Here is a 12,723-nt window from a genome sequence, read left to right as displayed (position 1 = left end):
AGATGTTCACTAGAAAGACAAAGAAGCCTGCCATAGTGTAAAACCATTGAGGCTAAAGCCTTACACTCACGTAATCCATATCGTCACAGTGCTAAGAACGGCAATCTGGCTGATTCCAGCAAGAAACAATGATCAATCAGCATGCATGATGATGTCACCATATAGGCCACTTCCACTTCCACTTGCGTTTCATCAGTAGCTGACATCTTCAGGGGACCCTGATGGCAGACAATTGTAAACAACAACAAAATACCTCTCCTGCAATATGAAAAACTCAAGTTGATTTACTATAGGCAAATAGGCTGTTCACTTTGCAAGGGCATTTTCTTTGCAAAAGAGTTTTCTGTTGACTCAGTGAATGTAGTAAAATTCACATTGCAGACAATACCCAATCACATGTAATTCACTTTAAAACACAGTATTTGGCTTGTGCATGATTGGATAATGAAAGTCAGCAAAGCTTCACTTGATTCAATAGTTAAGGGAAAATTCCCTTGTTAAGTGAAAATACCCTTAAAAAGTGAACAGCCTATTTGCTTTTAGTAAATTAATCACTAGAAGTGGGAGAGCTGTGACATAAATATCAGGTATTTACACAGTTCATGAGGTAGGAAACTTTCCTCTGCTACTCTTTTATCATGCCACTGGAAACATGATTCTCATCAATACCCCAGCTTAATGCTGTTAAATTAGTTTCGCTTGGAGGCTAATGATTGGGGAAAATAAACCCTATGAAACTAAACCATGTTGGTTGAAAGAATATGAAAACCCTCAAAATCTAGTTTATTTATTTTTCTTCTTAAGGTGCAACTTTAAGTGGAGCATATGCAGTATGTGTTGTGTATAATCCCTAATCTATTTTAAGAAGCAGAGCTTCCAAGTATTAATGTGACTTCTTGAAATAAAAGGTTGACCAGACACTAATAAAATATTTGGTTATTTTTGCAGCGGTTGTGAGTTGCCAAGCAAGAAATCGGACTGAAGAGCGCGTAGAAGTGTTGTTAACTGGAGTTGTTCCTGGTCAAACAGCTATGACAGTATCAAGTCATGATCTGAAATCCACTGAAAAGGTTGGCCATACACAAGAAGTTCAAGTCACTAACGGTATAGTTAAACTTTGGTTTATTTATGTTTTTGTTCATTTTTATGTCTTTATAATTATACATTTAAAATGATAAAGAATATGCATTAGGTGTTAGCCTTCCAAAAAGCATAGATATCTTAGCAGAAGAAAAAAAATTGATTGGTCTTTTTTTGGATCATTGATCCCATTTACTGCCACTGACCACCAATAGGGTTGGGGTGGGGTAATGGTTAACTTTCACACCACTGACCACCAATGCAGAGGGTGGGGTGGGGTGGGGAGGTTAACTTTTACTGCTGCTGACCATCAATGGGGGGGTTAACTTTCATGCCACCGACCACCATTATGGAAGGGCTAAATTTCACTGCCACTGACTACCAATGCAGAGGGTTACCTTTCCCTTCCTCTGACCACCAATGTTGTGGGGATAATGTGGCTACATTTCACTGCCACAGCCCACCAGTGCAGGGGGTTATGAGTAGTGACAGCAATGTTGGGGTTATTATTACTGCCACGGAGAGGAATGCTTTGGATTCTTGTACTCCAGCTTGTTAAGCTGCAAATAATTAAAATTTAATATTTAAAAAATCCATAACAAATTCCATGATAAAGGTATCAGTTTATCTTATAATTGTTTAAAGCTGTCCTTTTGTCAGTTTATATTATTATTATTATATAGGATTTATATGGCACCAACAGTTTGCACAGCGCTTTACAACATGAGGGTAGACAGTACACTTACAATACAAATCAATACAGGAGGGATCAGAGGGCCCTGCTCTTTAGAGCTTACAATATACATATGTTCTAAATAAAATAAACACAGCAAGTATACTTGTTATCTTAAGTTTAGGTAGATGCAGGAGAGTTACTTTGCTTACCTTTTCCTTATGTCTTACCTAATTCTTATGTGTGAGATAGACCCAAGTCCCCAGGCAGGGCCGGACTGGGAATAAAAACCAGCCCTGGAAATAATTTCATACCAGCCCCATAGCATTTTTATACCAGCCCAACCGCATAACGTCTTTATTTTCTTGTTCACAAAAGGGAAAACCATGCATTTTAAAGCACATTTGAAGAGTGTATTATATATAGATAAAAGAGACATGGCTTTTACAAACAGCAGCAATTTTTTTCAAGGCAAAAATCATGCCATTTACTGGCACATTTTTTATTGACACTGCAAAAAAAAGGTGCCGTAAATGTCCGTTTTCAGTGCAAATATCAATATTTAAGCTATAAACTGCTATCAGCAATGTGTTAGACCCCTTTCACACTGGGGCGGTTTGCAGGCGGTATTGCGCTAAAAATACCGCCTGCAAACCGCCCCTAAACAGCCTCCGCTGTTTGTTCAGTGTGAAAGCCCGAGGGCTTTCACACTGAAGCGGTGCGCAGGCAGGACGGTGAAAAAAGTCCTGCAAACCGCTTTTTTGGAGCGGTGAAGGAGCGGTGTATTCACCGCTCCTTCACCGCTCCTGCCCATTGAAATCAATGGGACAACGCGGCTATACCGCGGCAATACCGCGGCTATAGCCACGCTGTACGAGGGATTTTAACCCTTTTTTGGCCGCCAGCGGGGGTTAAAACCGCCCCGCTAGCGGCCGAATACCACTGCAAGAACGACGGTACAGCAGCGCTAAAAATAGCGCTGTTGTACCGCCGACGCCCCCACCGCCCCAGTGTGAAAGGGGCCTAAAGTTAAACAAAAGTCAAAAACCATATTTCTCCATTTACATGAAAGTCAGATTAATATAACCCAACACAGAGTTCCCCCATATATCAGGAGGATTCCCCTTTACAGTGCAAGGGAACTCTGACATAAAGGGGAACATTGCAGATCATGATCTAAGCGGGAACTCTCAGGTCAGAGGCTGCAGGGGGGGACAGGAGGTCAGAGGCTGCAGGGGGGGGACAGGAGGTCAGAGGCTGCAGGGGGGGACAGGAGGTCAGAGGCTGCAGGGGGGGGACAGGAGGTCAGAGGCTGCAGGGGGGGACAGGAGGTCAGAGGCTGCAGGGTGGGGGACAGGAGGTCAGAGGCTGCAGGGGGGACAGGAGGTCAGAGGCTGCAGGGGGGACAGGAGGTCAGAGGCTGCAGGGGGGACAGGAGGTCAGAGGCTGCAGGGGGGGGGCAGGAGGTCAGAGGCTGCGGGGGGGGCAGGAGGTCAGAGGCTGCAGGGGGGGCAGGAGGTCAAAGGCTGCAGGGGGGGAAGGAGGTCAGAGGCTGCAGTGGGGGCAGGAGGTCAGAGGCTGCAGTGGGGGCAGGAGGTCAGAGGCTGCAGTGGGGGCAGGAGGTCAGAGGCTGCAGTGGGGGCAGGAGGTCAGAGGCTGCAGTGGGGGAATAAGGGGGTGCATAAGGGGGAAACCTTTATATCAGTGCCCCCTTACAATATTGTATTGACCCCCCCCCTCAGGTAGGCCTGGCGGCGCTGTCACTGACCTCCTCTCAGGTGCACCTTGCAGGGCTCAGTCAGTCGGCTCCAGCTCAGTGGCTCTGGTTTTATCCTGTAGTTTCCTCTCCACAGTCCATACATGTCTGACTTCTCCCATGACCCCCATCCCTGAGGCAATCCCACTCTTGACTCCACTCCAGACTTCAGACGTGATAAAAGACAAGAGATGGTCAGAGGCTGCGGATGGTACAGGATAGGTCAGAGGCTGCGGATGGTACAGGGGAGGTCAGAGGCTGCCGATGGTACAGGGGAGGTCAGAGGCTGCCGATGGTACAGGGGAGGTCAGAGGCTGCCGATGGTACAGGGGAGGTCAGAGGCTGCCGATGGTACAGGGGAGGTCAGAGGCTGCCGATGGTACAGGGGAGGTCAGAGGCTGCCGATGGTACAGGGGAGGTCAGAGGCTGCCGATGGTACAGGGGAGGTCAGAGGCTGCCGATGGTACAGGGGAGGTCAGAGGCTGCCGATGGTACAGGGGAGGTCAGAGGCTGCCGATGGTACAGGGGAGGTCAGAGGCTGCCGATGGTACAGGAGAGGTCAGAGGCTGCCGATGGTACAGGAGAGGTCAGAGGCTGCCGATGGTACAGGAGAGGTCAGAGGCTGCCGATGGTACAGGAGAGGTCAGAGGCTGCCGATGGTACAGGGGAGGTCAGAGGCTGCCGATGGTACAGGGGAGGTCAGAGGCTGCCGATGGTACAGGAGAGGTCAGAGGCTGCCGATGGTACAGGGGAGGTCAGAGGCTGCCGATGGTACAGGGGAGGTCAGAGGCTGCCGGTGGTACATGGGAGGTCAGAGGCTGCCGATGGTACAGGGGAGGTCAGAGGCTGCCGATGGTACAGGGGAGGTCAGAGGCTGCGGAGGGGGGATGACAGGAGGTCAGAGGCTGCAGGGGGGGGGATAGGAGGTCAGAGGCTGCAGGGGGGTGACAGGAGGTCAGAGGCTGCAGGGGGGGACAGGAGGTCAGAGGCTGCAGGGGGGGGACAGGAGGTCAGAGGCTGCAGGGGGGACAGGAGGTCAGAGGCTGCAGGGGGGGCAGGAGGTCAGAGGCTGCAGGGGGGACAGGAGGTCAGAGGCTGCAGGGGGGGCAGGAGGTCAGAGGCTGCAGGGGGGGCAGGAGGTCAGAGGCTGGAGGTCAGAGGCTGCGGGGGGGCAGGAGGTCAGAGGCTGCAGGGGGGCAGGAGGTCAGAGGCTGCAGGGGGGGCAGGAGGTCAGAGGCTGCAGGGGGGGCAGGAGGTCAGAGGCTGCAGTGGGGGCAGGAGGTCAGAGGCTGCAGTGGGGGCAGGAGGTCAGAGGCTGCAGTGGGGGCAGGAGGTCAGAGGCTGCAGGGGGGGGACAGGAGGTCAGAGGCTGCAGGGGAGGGACAGGAGGTCAGAGGCTGCAGGGGGGGCAGGAGGTCAGAGGCTGCAGGGGGGGCAGGAGGTCAGAGGCTGCAGGGGGGCAGGAGGTCAGAGGCTGCAGGGGGGGCAGGAGGTCAGAGGCTGCAGGGGGGCAGGAGGTCAGAGGCTGCAGGGGGGCAGGAGGTCAGAGGCTGCAGGGGGGGCAGGAGGTCAGAGGCTGCAGGGGGGGCAGGAGGTCAGAGGCTGCAGTGGGGGCAGGAGGTCAGAGGCTGCAGTGGGGGCAGGAGGTCAGAGGCTGCAGGGGGGGCAGGAGGTCAGACAGAGGCTGCAGTGGGGGCAGGAGGTCAGAGGCTGCAGTGGGGGCAGGAGGTCAGAGGCTGCAGTGGGGGCAGGAGGTCAGAGGCTGCAGGGGGGGCAGGAGGTCAGACAGAGGCTGCAGTGGGGGCAGGAGGTCAGAGGCTGCAGTGGAGGCAGGAGGCCAGAGGCTGCAGTGGGGGCAGGAGGTCAGAGGCTACAGTGGGGGCAGGAGGTCAGAGGCTGCAGTGGGGGCAGGAGGTCAGAGGCTGCAGTGGGGGCAGGAGGTCAGAGGCTGCAGTGAGGGCAGGAGGTCAGAGGCTGCAGGGGGAGTAGGAGGAAGAGGCCACCAGACGAGTACTCACTGCCACTGCGGTACTTTTAAAAATGGCGCCGCTCGGCGCCACCGTGTCACTGCGCATGCGCCCGCATTTCCGAGAATTGCCGAGTGTGTACGGACTTTCCCGAGCACGGCTAGCTCGGGAAAGCCCGTACACACTTCCGAGAATAGCGCTAGCGCATGCGCAGTTGCATGTCAGCCTGGCGGCCCCGCAGCCATGTTTCTTTCAGGCGCCGCTGCCCTCACAGCGGCACCAGGGGCAGCCAGACAGCCGGCCTACCGGGGGATTTCCCGGTATCCCGGTAGGCCAGTCCGGCCCTGTCCCCAGGTCACAACTCTGCCATTTCAAGGGAGTTGCATGCTTTCACTTGGATTTTTACTATATGTTATGCTAATAAACATACTGCTTGTCCATTTCAGTACTCTGGTTTACACTATTCAGATTATGTCTGTGATACCAATTGTTTCTAAAGTAACTAGGAATAACCAACCAATTTCTATAATGGAAAATAAGTTAACCACTTCAGCCCCGGAAGGATTTACCCCCTTCCTGACCAAGCCCTTTTTTGCGATACGGCACTGCGCCACTTTAACTGACAATTGTGCGATCATGCAATGTTGTACCCAAATGAAATTGACGTCCTTTTTCTCCCACAAATAGTTTTTTCTTTTGGTGGCATTTGATCACCTCTGCGGTTTTTATTTCTTGCGCTATAAACAAAAAAAGAGCGAAATTTGTGAAAAAAAAGCAATATTTTTTACTTTTTGCTATAATAAATATCCCCCAAAAATATATAAAAAAAAAACTTCTTCCTCAGTTTAGGCCAATATGTATTCTTCTACATATTTTTGGTAAAAAAAAAAAAAAAAAATGCAGTAAGCGCATATTGATTGGTTTGCGCAAAAGTTATTGCGTCTACAAAATAGGGGATAGATTTATGGCATTTTATTAATATTTGTTTTTATTAGTAATGACGGCAGTCTGCGATTGTTATCATGACTGCAACATTGTGGTGGACAGATCGGAAACTTTTGACACTATTTTGGGACCATTGGCATTTATACAGCAATCAGTGCTATAAAAATGCACTGATTACTGTGTAAATGTCACTGGTAAGGAAGGGGTTAAACACTAGGGGTCGATCAAGAGGTTAAGTGTGTTCCCTCAGTGTGTTCTAACTGTAGGGGGCATGAGCTCACTAGAACATGGAAGAAATCACTGCTCCCGATTACTGGGAGCAGTAGATCTCTGTCATGTTGCTAGGCAGAACAGGGAAATGCTTTGTTTACATAGGCATCTCCCCGTTCTTCCTCTCCATGCCACAATCGCGGGCCATCGGTGGACATCAAGTCCACTGGCATGCACGCCCGCTAGCCACCAATGATGGAGTGACGTACGGGTACGTCGTTTTGCGCACCCGTGCCACTTTGCCGACGTATATCGGCGTGAGGCGGTCGGCAAGTGTTTAAAGAGCTGCTTCTCATTTTAGGTTTCATTCCCAGCATAGTTCAATTTTGTTAGTTCTATATTTATCGTATTTTGTACTAGAGTTAAGTTTGCTATACACTAGTAGATTTTTGTTCAGTTTTTTTTTATTTTAAGAGTTGTGTTCTGTTTTCTAATCATTAGTGGGGTCAAATTGATGTTCATTTTTGACCAAGGTAATGTATAAAATTTGAAGAGTCTATTTGTTCCAAAATCAAAATGTTAAGAGCAAACAACATTTTGAACTGTTTTCGAATGGCATTCTTCAAGCTGTCAAATGTACTGAGAATTTTCATACAAATGTTCATACAAATATGTATGAGTTTTTATACCCAGCTTAAAGTGATTGTAAAGTCTCGTTTCTTTTTGCTTTAAAAATAACAAACATGTTATACTTACCTGCTCTGTTGCAGTAGTTTTGCACAGAGCAGTCTGGATCCTCCTCTTCTCGGGACCCTCTTTGGCTCTCCTGGCCCCTCCCTCCTGTTGAGTGCCCCCATAGCAAGCAGCTTGCTATGGGGGCACAGAGTCGAGTCACAGCTCCCTGTGTCCATTCAGACACTGAGCCCTGACCTGGCGCTGCCCCCTCTCTCCCCTGATTGGCTAGCTGACTCTGATTAACAGCAGTGGCAGCCAATGGTGCCGCTGCTGTGTCTCAGCCAATCAGGGAGGGAGAATCTTGGAAAGCTGAGACACTGGCCCTGCCCCTTCTCTCCCGTGATTGGCTAGCTGACTCTGATTAACAGCAGTTGCAGCCAATGGTTCCGCTGCTGTGTCTCAGCCAATCAGGGAGGGAGAATCTTGAAAAGCTGAGACACTCATGGACATCGCTGGAGAGAGAGGGGCCTCAGGTAAGTATTAGGGGGCTGAGGGGAACTGAGGGGGGCTGCTGCACACAAAAGGCTTTTTATCTTAATGCATAGTATGCATTAAGGTAAAAAAAACCTTCTGCCTTGACAACCCCTTTAACCGTTACATGGACAACGTTGGTGGAAGATAAAATCCATGCAAAATTATTGGAGCAGGGGTAGAGGGTAGTGTTAGAGATCAAAGAAAAATAATCAAACTAATATTTTTTTAAAGAAATAATATAAAGAAGATCTGTACCCATGAGCTTTCTTCTAAAAAAATGTTTGTTGGCAGATTATGGCTTTGATATTTTGAGCTGATTACTAAAGCTAAATGTGCTGTTCACGTTACCTAAGTGCTACAGCACTATTAGCAAGCTGATAAGACATATTACAAATCCATCAGTACTGTAAATGGTACATATGATTTTCTTTAGGATTGTTCCTAGAGCACTGTGTGTTGGCAGCATGGTGAATAAATGGTGCAAATATGGCTAGGAGCATAGCATCATCTGTTGCTTCTACGCTGTTAGCCTGGAAGAGAAAATATAATTTTCAGGGATTCATGTAGTAGATGTACAGTACATTACTGTCCAAGATGATTCTCTGGAGGAACTCCAGTTAAATGGACTTCTCCTGGTTTGTGCAACCAGTGCTGGGACAAGGCCATTTGGTGCCCAGGGCGAAAATGACAAACTGCGCCCGCCCGCCACCATTTTTAAGAGGCAGCGGAAGCCAATCAGCAGGCAGTGCTAGCATAGGATGCGAACCCCCCCAGTGGAGTCCCGCATAGGTGAGTGTAAGGGCAGGGTGGAGGGAGGGGTCGAGGGCTGCAAATCACAGATGGGCACACTGGGACTGAGCTGTCCTTACTGTTTCTGACACTGATTATCAGGAGGAAGGGAGTGGAATGGATGGGATGGGACAGGGGGTGGATATAAAGGCCAGTCTGTGGCTGAGGGATGCTGTGGGGGGTGGGGGTGCTGGCTCTTTCTCGTGTTGGTGGTCGCTGGCTGCAGAAAGAGGTTGTGGCATGGTGGTAGCTCTATGTAAAAAAGGGGAAGCTGCGCTGAATAAATTGACCTGTGAGGCTACCAACTATTAAATTAAGCACTCACATAAAGTGTTGAATGTGAACAGACATGTGAAATAACACAGTACAATACTTAAATTAGGCATCTACAATAAATGTGCACAGAAGTGCCAGTGAAATAATCTAAAGAAACAATAATGTAATAAGGTGACAAAAATTAGTGCACATAAAATTATACACATAAACTGTCAACAAACCAAATGGCCGATGACATAGAGTAAATAAACAATAAACCACAAAAGCAGTGAACAAGTTCATGAAAGTGAGTCCATGTACAGTAATAGTGACCATATAAATCAGAATTTGACAAAAATTGAGTGAAATGATATAGTCCATGCAAATGGTTGTTGGCCTGTTAACGATGACAATAAACACAGCAACAAAGGAAACGTGAAGACATAGAAATTGCCTCCACCACAGCAAACACTGCCACCATATTTCGTCTTTTAGTGACCCAGAGTCATTCAAAATAAGTTTGATTGCCTTGGGAAAGAAATACAGTATCTAAGAGTTGCAAGGTAGTAGCTTTACTGAGTAGGTCAGTAAGATCCTTACAAAATGTCTCAAGCAAAATTAGATTTATAGTTAGGTGATCCAGAGGGGGTTTTTATGAAAAAGCTGTACATAGTACCATTCATATACAGTGAGCGAAAATATATTTGATCCCCTGCTGATGTTGTACATTTGCCCACAGACAAAGAAATGATCAATCTATAATTTTAATGGTAGGTTTATTTGAGAGAGACAGAATAACAAAAAAAAAAAAAGGAAAACGCATTTAAAAAAAGTTATGAATTGATTTGCATTTGAGTGAAATAAGTATTTGATCCCCCATCAATCAGCACGATTTCTGGCCCCCAGGTGTATAAAGGTAACAAGCTGAAATTGAGATTAGGAGCACTCTCTTAAAGGGAGTGCTCCTAATCTCAGCTTGTTACCTGTATAAAAGGCACCTGTCCACAGAAGTAATTCATCAATCATATTCCAATCTCTCCACCATGGCCAAGACCAAAGAGCTGTTCAAGGGTGTCAGGGACAAGATTGTAGACTTACACAAGGCTGGGATGGGCTACAAGACCATCACAAGCAGCTTGGTGAGAGGGTGACAGCAGTTGGTGCAATCATTCGCAAATGGAAGAAACACAAAATAACTGTCAATCTCTCTTGTTCTGGGGCTCCATGCAAGATCTCACGTCGTGGAGTTTCAGTGATCATGAGAATGGTGAGGAATCAGCCCAGAACTACACGGGATAATCTTGTCAATGATCTTGAGGCAGCTGGGACCATGTTTACCAAGAAAACTATTGGTAAGGACTGAAATCATGCAGCACCTGCAAGGTCCCCCTGCTCAAGAAAGCACATGTACAGGCCTGTCTGAAGTTTGCTAATGAACATCTGAATGATTTAGAGGAGAACTGGGTGAAAGTGTTGTGGTCAGATGAGACCAAAATCTAGCTCTTTGGCATCAACTCAACGCGCCGTGTTTGGAGGGGGAGGAATGATGTCTATGACCCCAAGAACACCATTCCCACCATCAAACAGAGGTGGAAACATTATGGTTTGGGGGGGTTTTCTGTTAAGGGGACAGGACAACTTCACGGCATCAAAGGGTCAATGGATGAGGCCATGTACCGTAAAGTTTTGGGTGAGAATTTCCTTCCCTCAGCCAGGGCATTGAAAATGGGTCATGGATGGGTATTTGAGCATGACAATGACCCAAAACACATGGCCAAGGCAACAAAGGAGTGGCTCAAAAAGAAGCACATTAATGTCTTGGAGTGGCCTAGCCAGTCTCCAGACTTTAATCCCATAGAAAATATGTGGAGGGAGCTGAAGGTTCGAGTTACCAAATGTCAGCCTTAAAACCTTAATGACTTGGAGAGGCTCTGCAAAGAGGAGTGGGACAAAATCCTTCCGGAGATGTGTGCAAACCTGGTGGCCAATTACAAGAAACGTCTGACCTGTGTGATTGCCAACAAGGGTTTTGCCACCAAGTACGAAATCATGTTTTGCGAAGGGGTCAAATACTTATTTTACTCATTAAAATGCAAATCAATTTATAACTTTTTTGAAATGCGTTTTTCTGATTTTTTCTGTTATTCTGTCTTGCACTGTTAAAATAAACCTACCATTAAAATGATAGACTGATCATTTCTTTGTGAGTGGCCAAACGTACAAAGCAGGGGATCAAATACTTTTTTCCCTCTCTGTAGTTAGGTATATTTTACAAAAAAATGTTGATGGCACAATAATTCATAGCATTAACTGTTATAGGTAACGTCTTATTCCCATAATGATTCTAGTACCCTAACTATGGGCAGTGAATGAGAGAAAGTAAAATGTATTTGGGCAATGGGTTATGGGACATTTTAATTGTATGTGGTCTAGGACATAGTTGAAAGAATAGGAAGATGAAACTGAAACTTATCTAATAACTCTGTTTCAATAAATAATATGTATCCAAAATAAAAGTATCAGTAAGATGGTGAGAATAAAACTCTAACTGCTATTAGTGAACAGACTCCTATCTAATAACATAAATTCTTACCAACAGTTTTTGTTCGCCCCAAGAGAATAATTTCACTGTTCCTTTGATTCATATGTCAGTGTCTCAACAAACAGTGACAACTCTATGGGCCTATTAATTAGTGCCCTTTGGTATAAATTTGATTGCTGTTAGTGTGCCATCTCTGGTATGTCATATTATTGTACATCCTCATAGCATGTGGATTTTCATTGTAACTGTAGTTAATTACGCTTGTAGCTTGAGGTTATATATTCAGAATACATTTCTACTTTATAATCCTGCAGCATAGTATTTTATTTAAACAAGCCTCCTTTGTTCTATCTGCACACTAAAAAGAAAACATTCTGTGGGTTTTAGAGCTTTTTGATGCCACTGCAATAAAACTTGTTTGTGAATTCTAGTGTTTAAATGAAGAGGCAGGTATTGATTTGGAACATGACATTCTTTCAGGCTAAGAGACTAATAATGGAATGTTCTGACACATAAGAATCCAGACCTATTTGAAATTTTGACACATTCCATTATACAGTTGGTGGCATTATAATAGCATTATTAATATATAAATTGGACGCCTGTCATAATATCATCTGTAGCATTGTCTTATAGTTGTTAGTTACTATTTCAACATGTCTAATAAAATTTGCTGCACCACATGGGAATGTTGTATATAATAACGCGTGTGCTCTGTGTAATTGGAAGTTTTCCAGCTTAAAAATGTGGGGAATTCATTCTAAAGTATTTAGAAGTATTAAGCTAACAATAAAATGTTAAGATGCTCATGTCAGACAGCATTGGTTAAGTAAACAAAGTCAACATCTTTTAAAGAAGAGGAATGTGGAAAATTATCATGTGGATAAAGGACATGATACATTTATTAAGTTCAGTATAATACAGGATTAAAAATGTCTGCATATAATGGAGGCTATTTTATGATAATTTGAGAAAAATAAAAAAAGTTCATTTGTTTCCTTTAAATCCCAATCATATATGTTAAGCTGCACATTAAATAGATTCTCACTGTCTACTTTTTTCTTTTCCTTTTTTCTTTTTTCTTTTCTTTTCTTCTGTCGCATATGTATGCACAATTTCCATGAACCAAATATCAGAGAAATCAGCAAAGCTGAAACACCATTTCAAAATTCCCACTCCAAACACCTGAAGCAACTGTGAGCCACTTTGATTCTATACATGGGTTCTGGTGAACTTAAGACCTTCAGTCTCATCCAAAGGACGGGCTAGGCCACGTTTCCTCTGGTCCAGCTGTTTA

General features: G+C 45.9%; 1 protein-coding gene across 2 annotated transcripts in view; it reads left to right on the top strand.

Moving 5' to 3' along the window:
* CFAP47 (cilia and flagella associated protein 47) overlaps positions 1-12,723 on the top strand; it is a 769,322-nt gene that overhangs the window by 705,752 nt on the left and 50,847 nt on the right. For both annotated transcript variants that reach the window (XM_073614843.1, XM_073614844.1), the window contains exon 61: positions 949-1,104. In XM_073614843.1, the coding sequence (XP_073470944.1) occupies positions 949-1,104 (156 nt within the window). The remainder of the gene's footprint in view (positions 1-948; positions 1,105-12,723) is intronic.

The sequence above is a fragment of the Aquarana catesbeiana genome, linkage group LG02 (assembly GCF_042186555.1).
Source record: "Aquarana catesbeiana isolate 2022-GZ linkage group LG02, ASM4218655v1, whole genome shotgun sequence".
Taxonomy (NCBI): Eukaryota; Metazoa; Chordata; class Amphibia; order Anura; family Ranidae; genus Aquarana; species Aquarana catesbeiana.
Note: the sequence above shows the minus strand (reverse complement) of the source record. Positions and strands in the feature narration are given on the sequence as shown.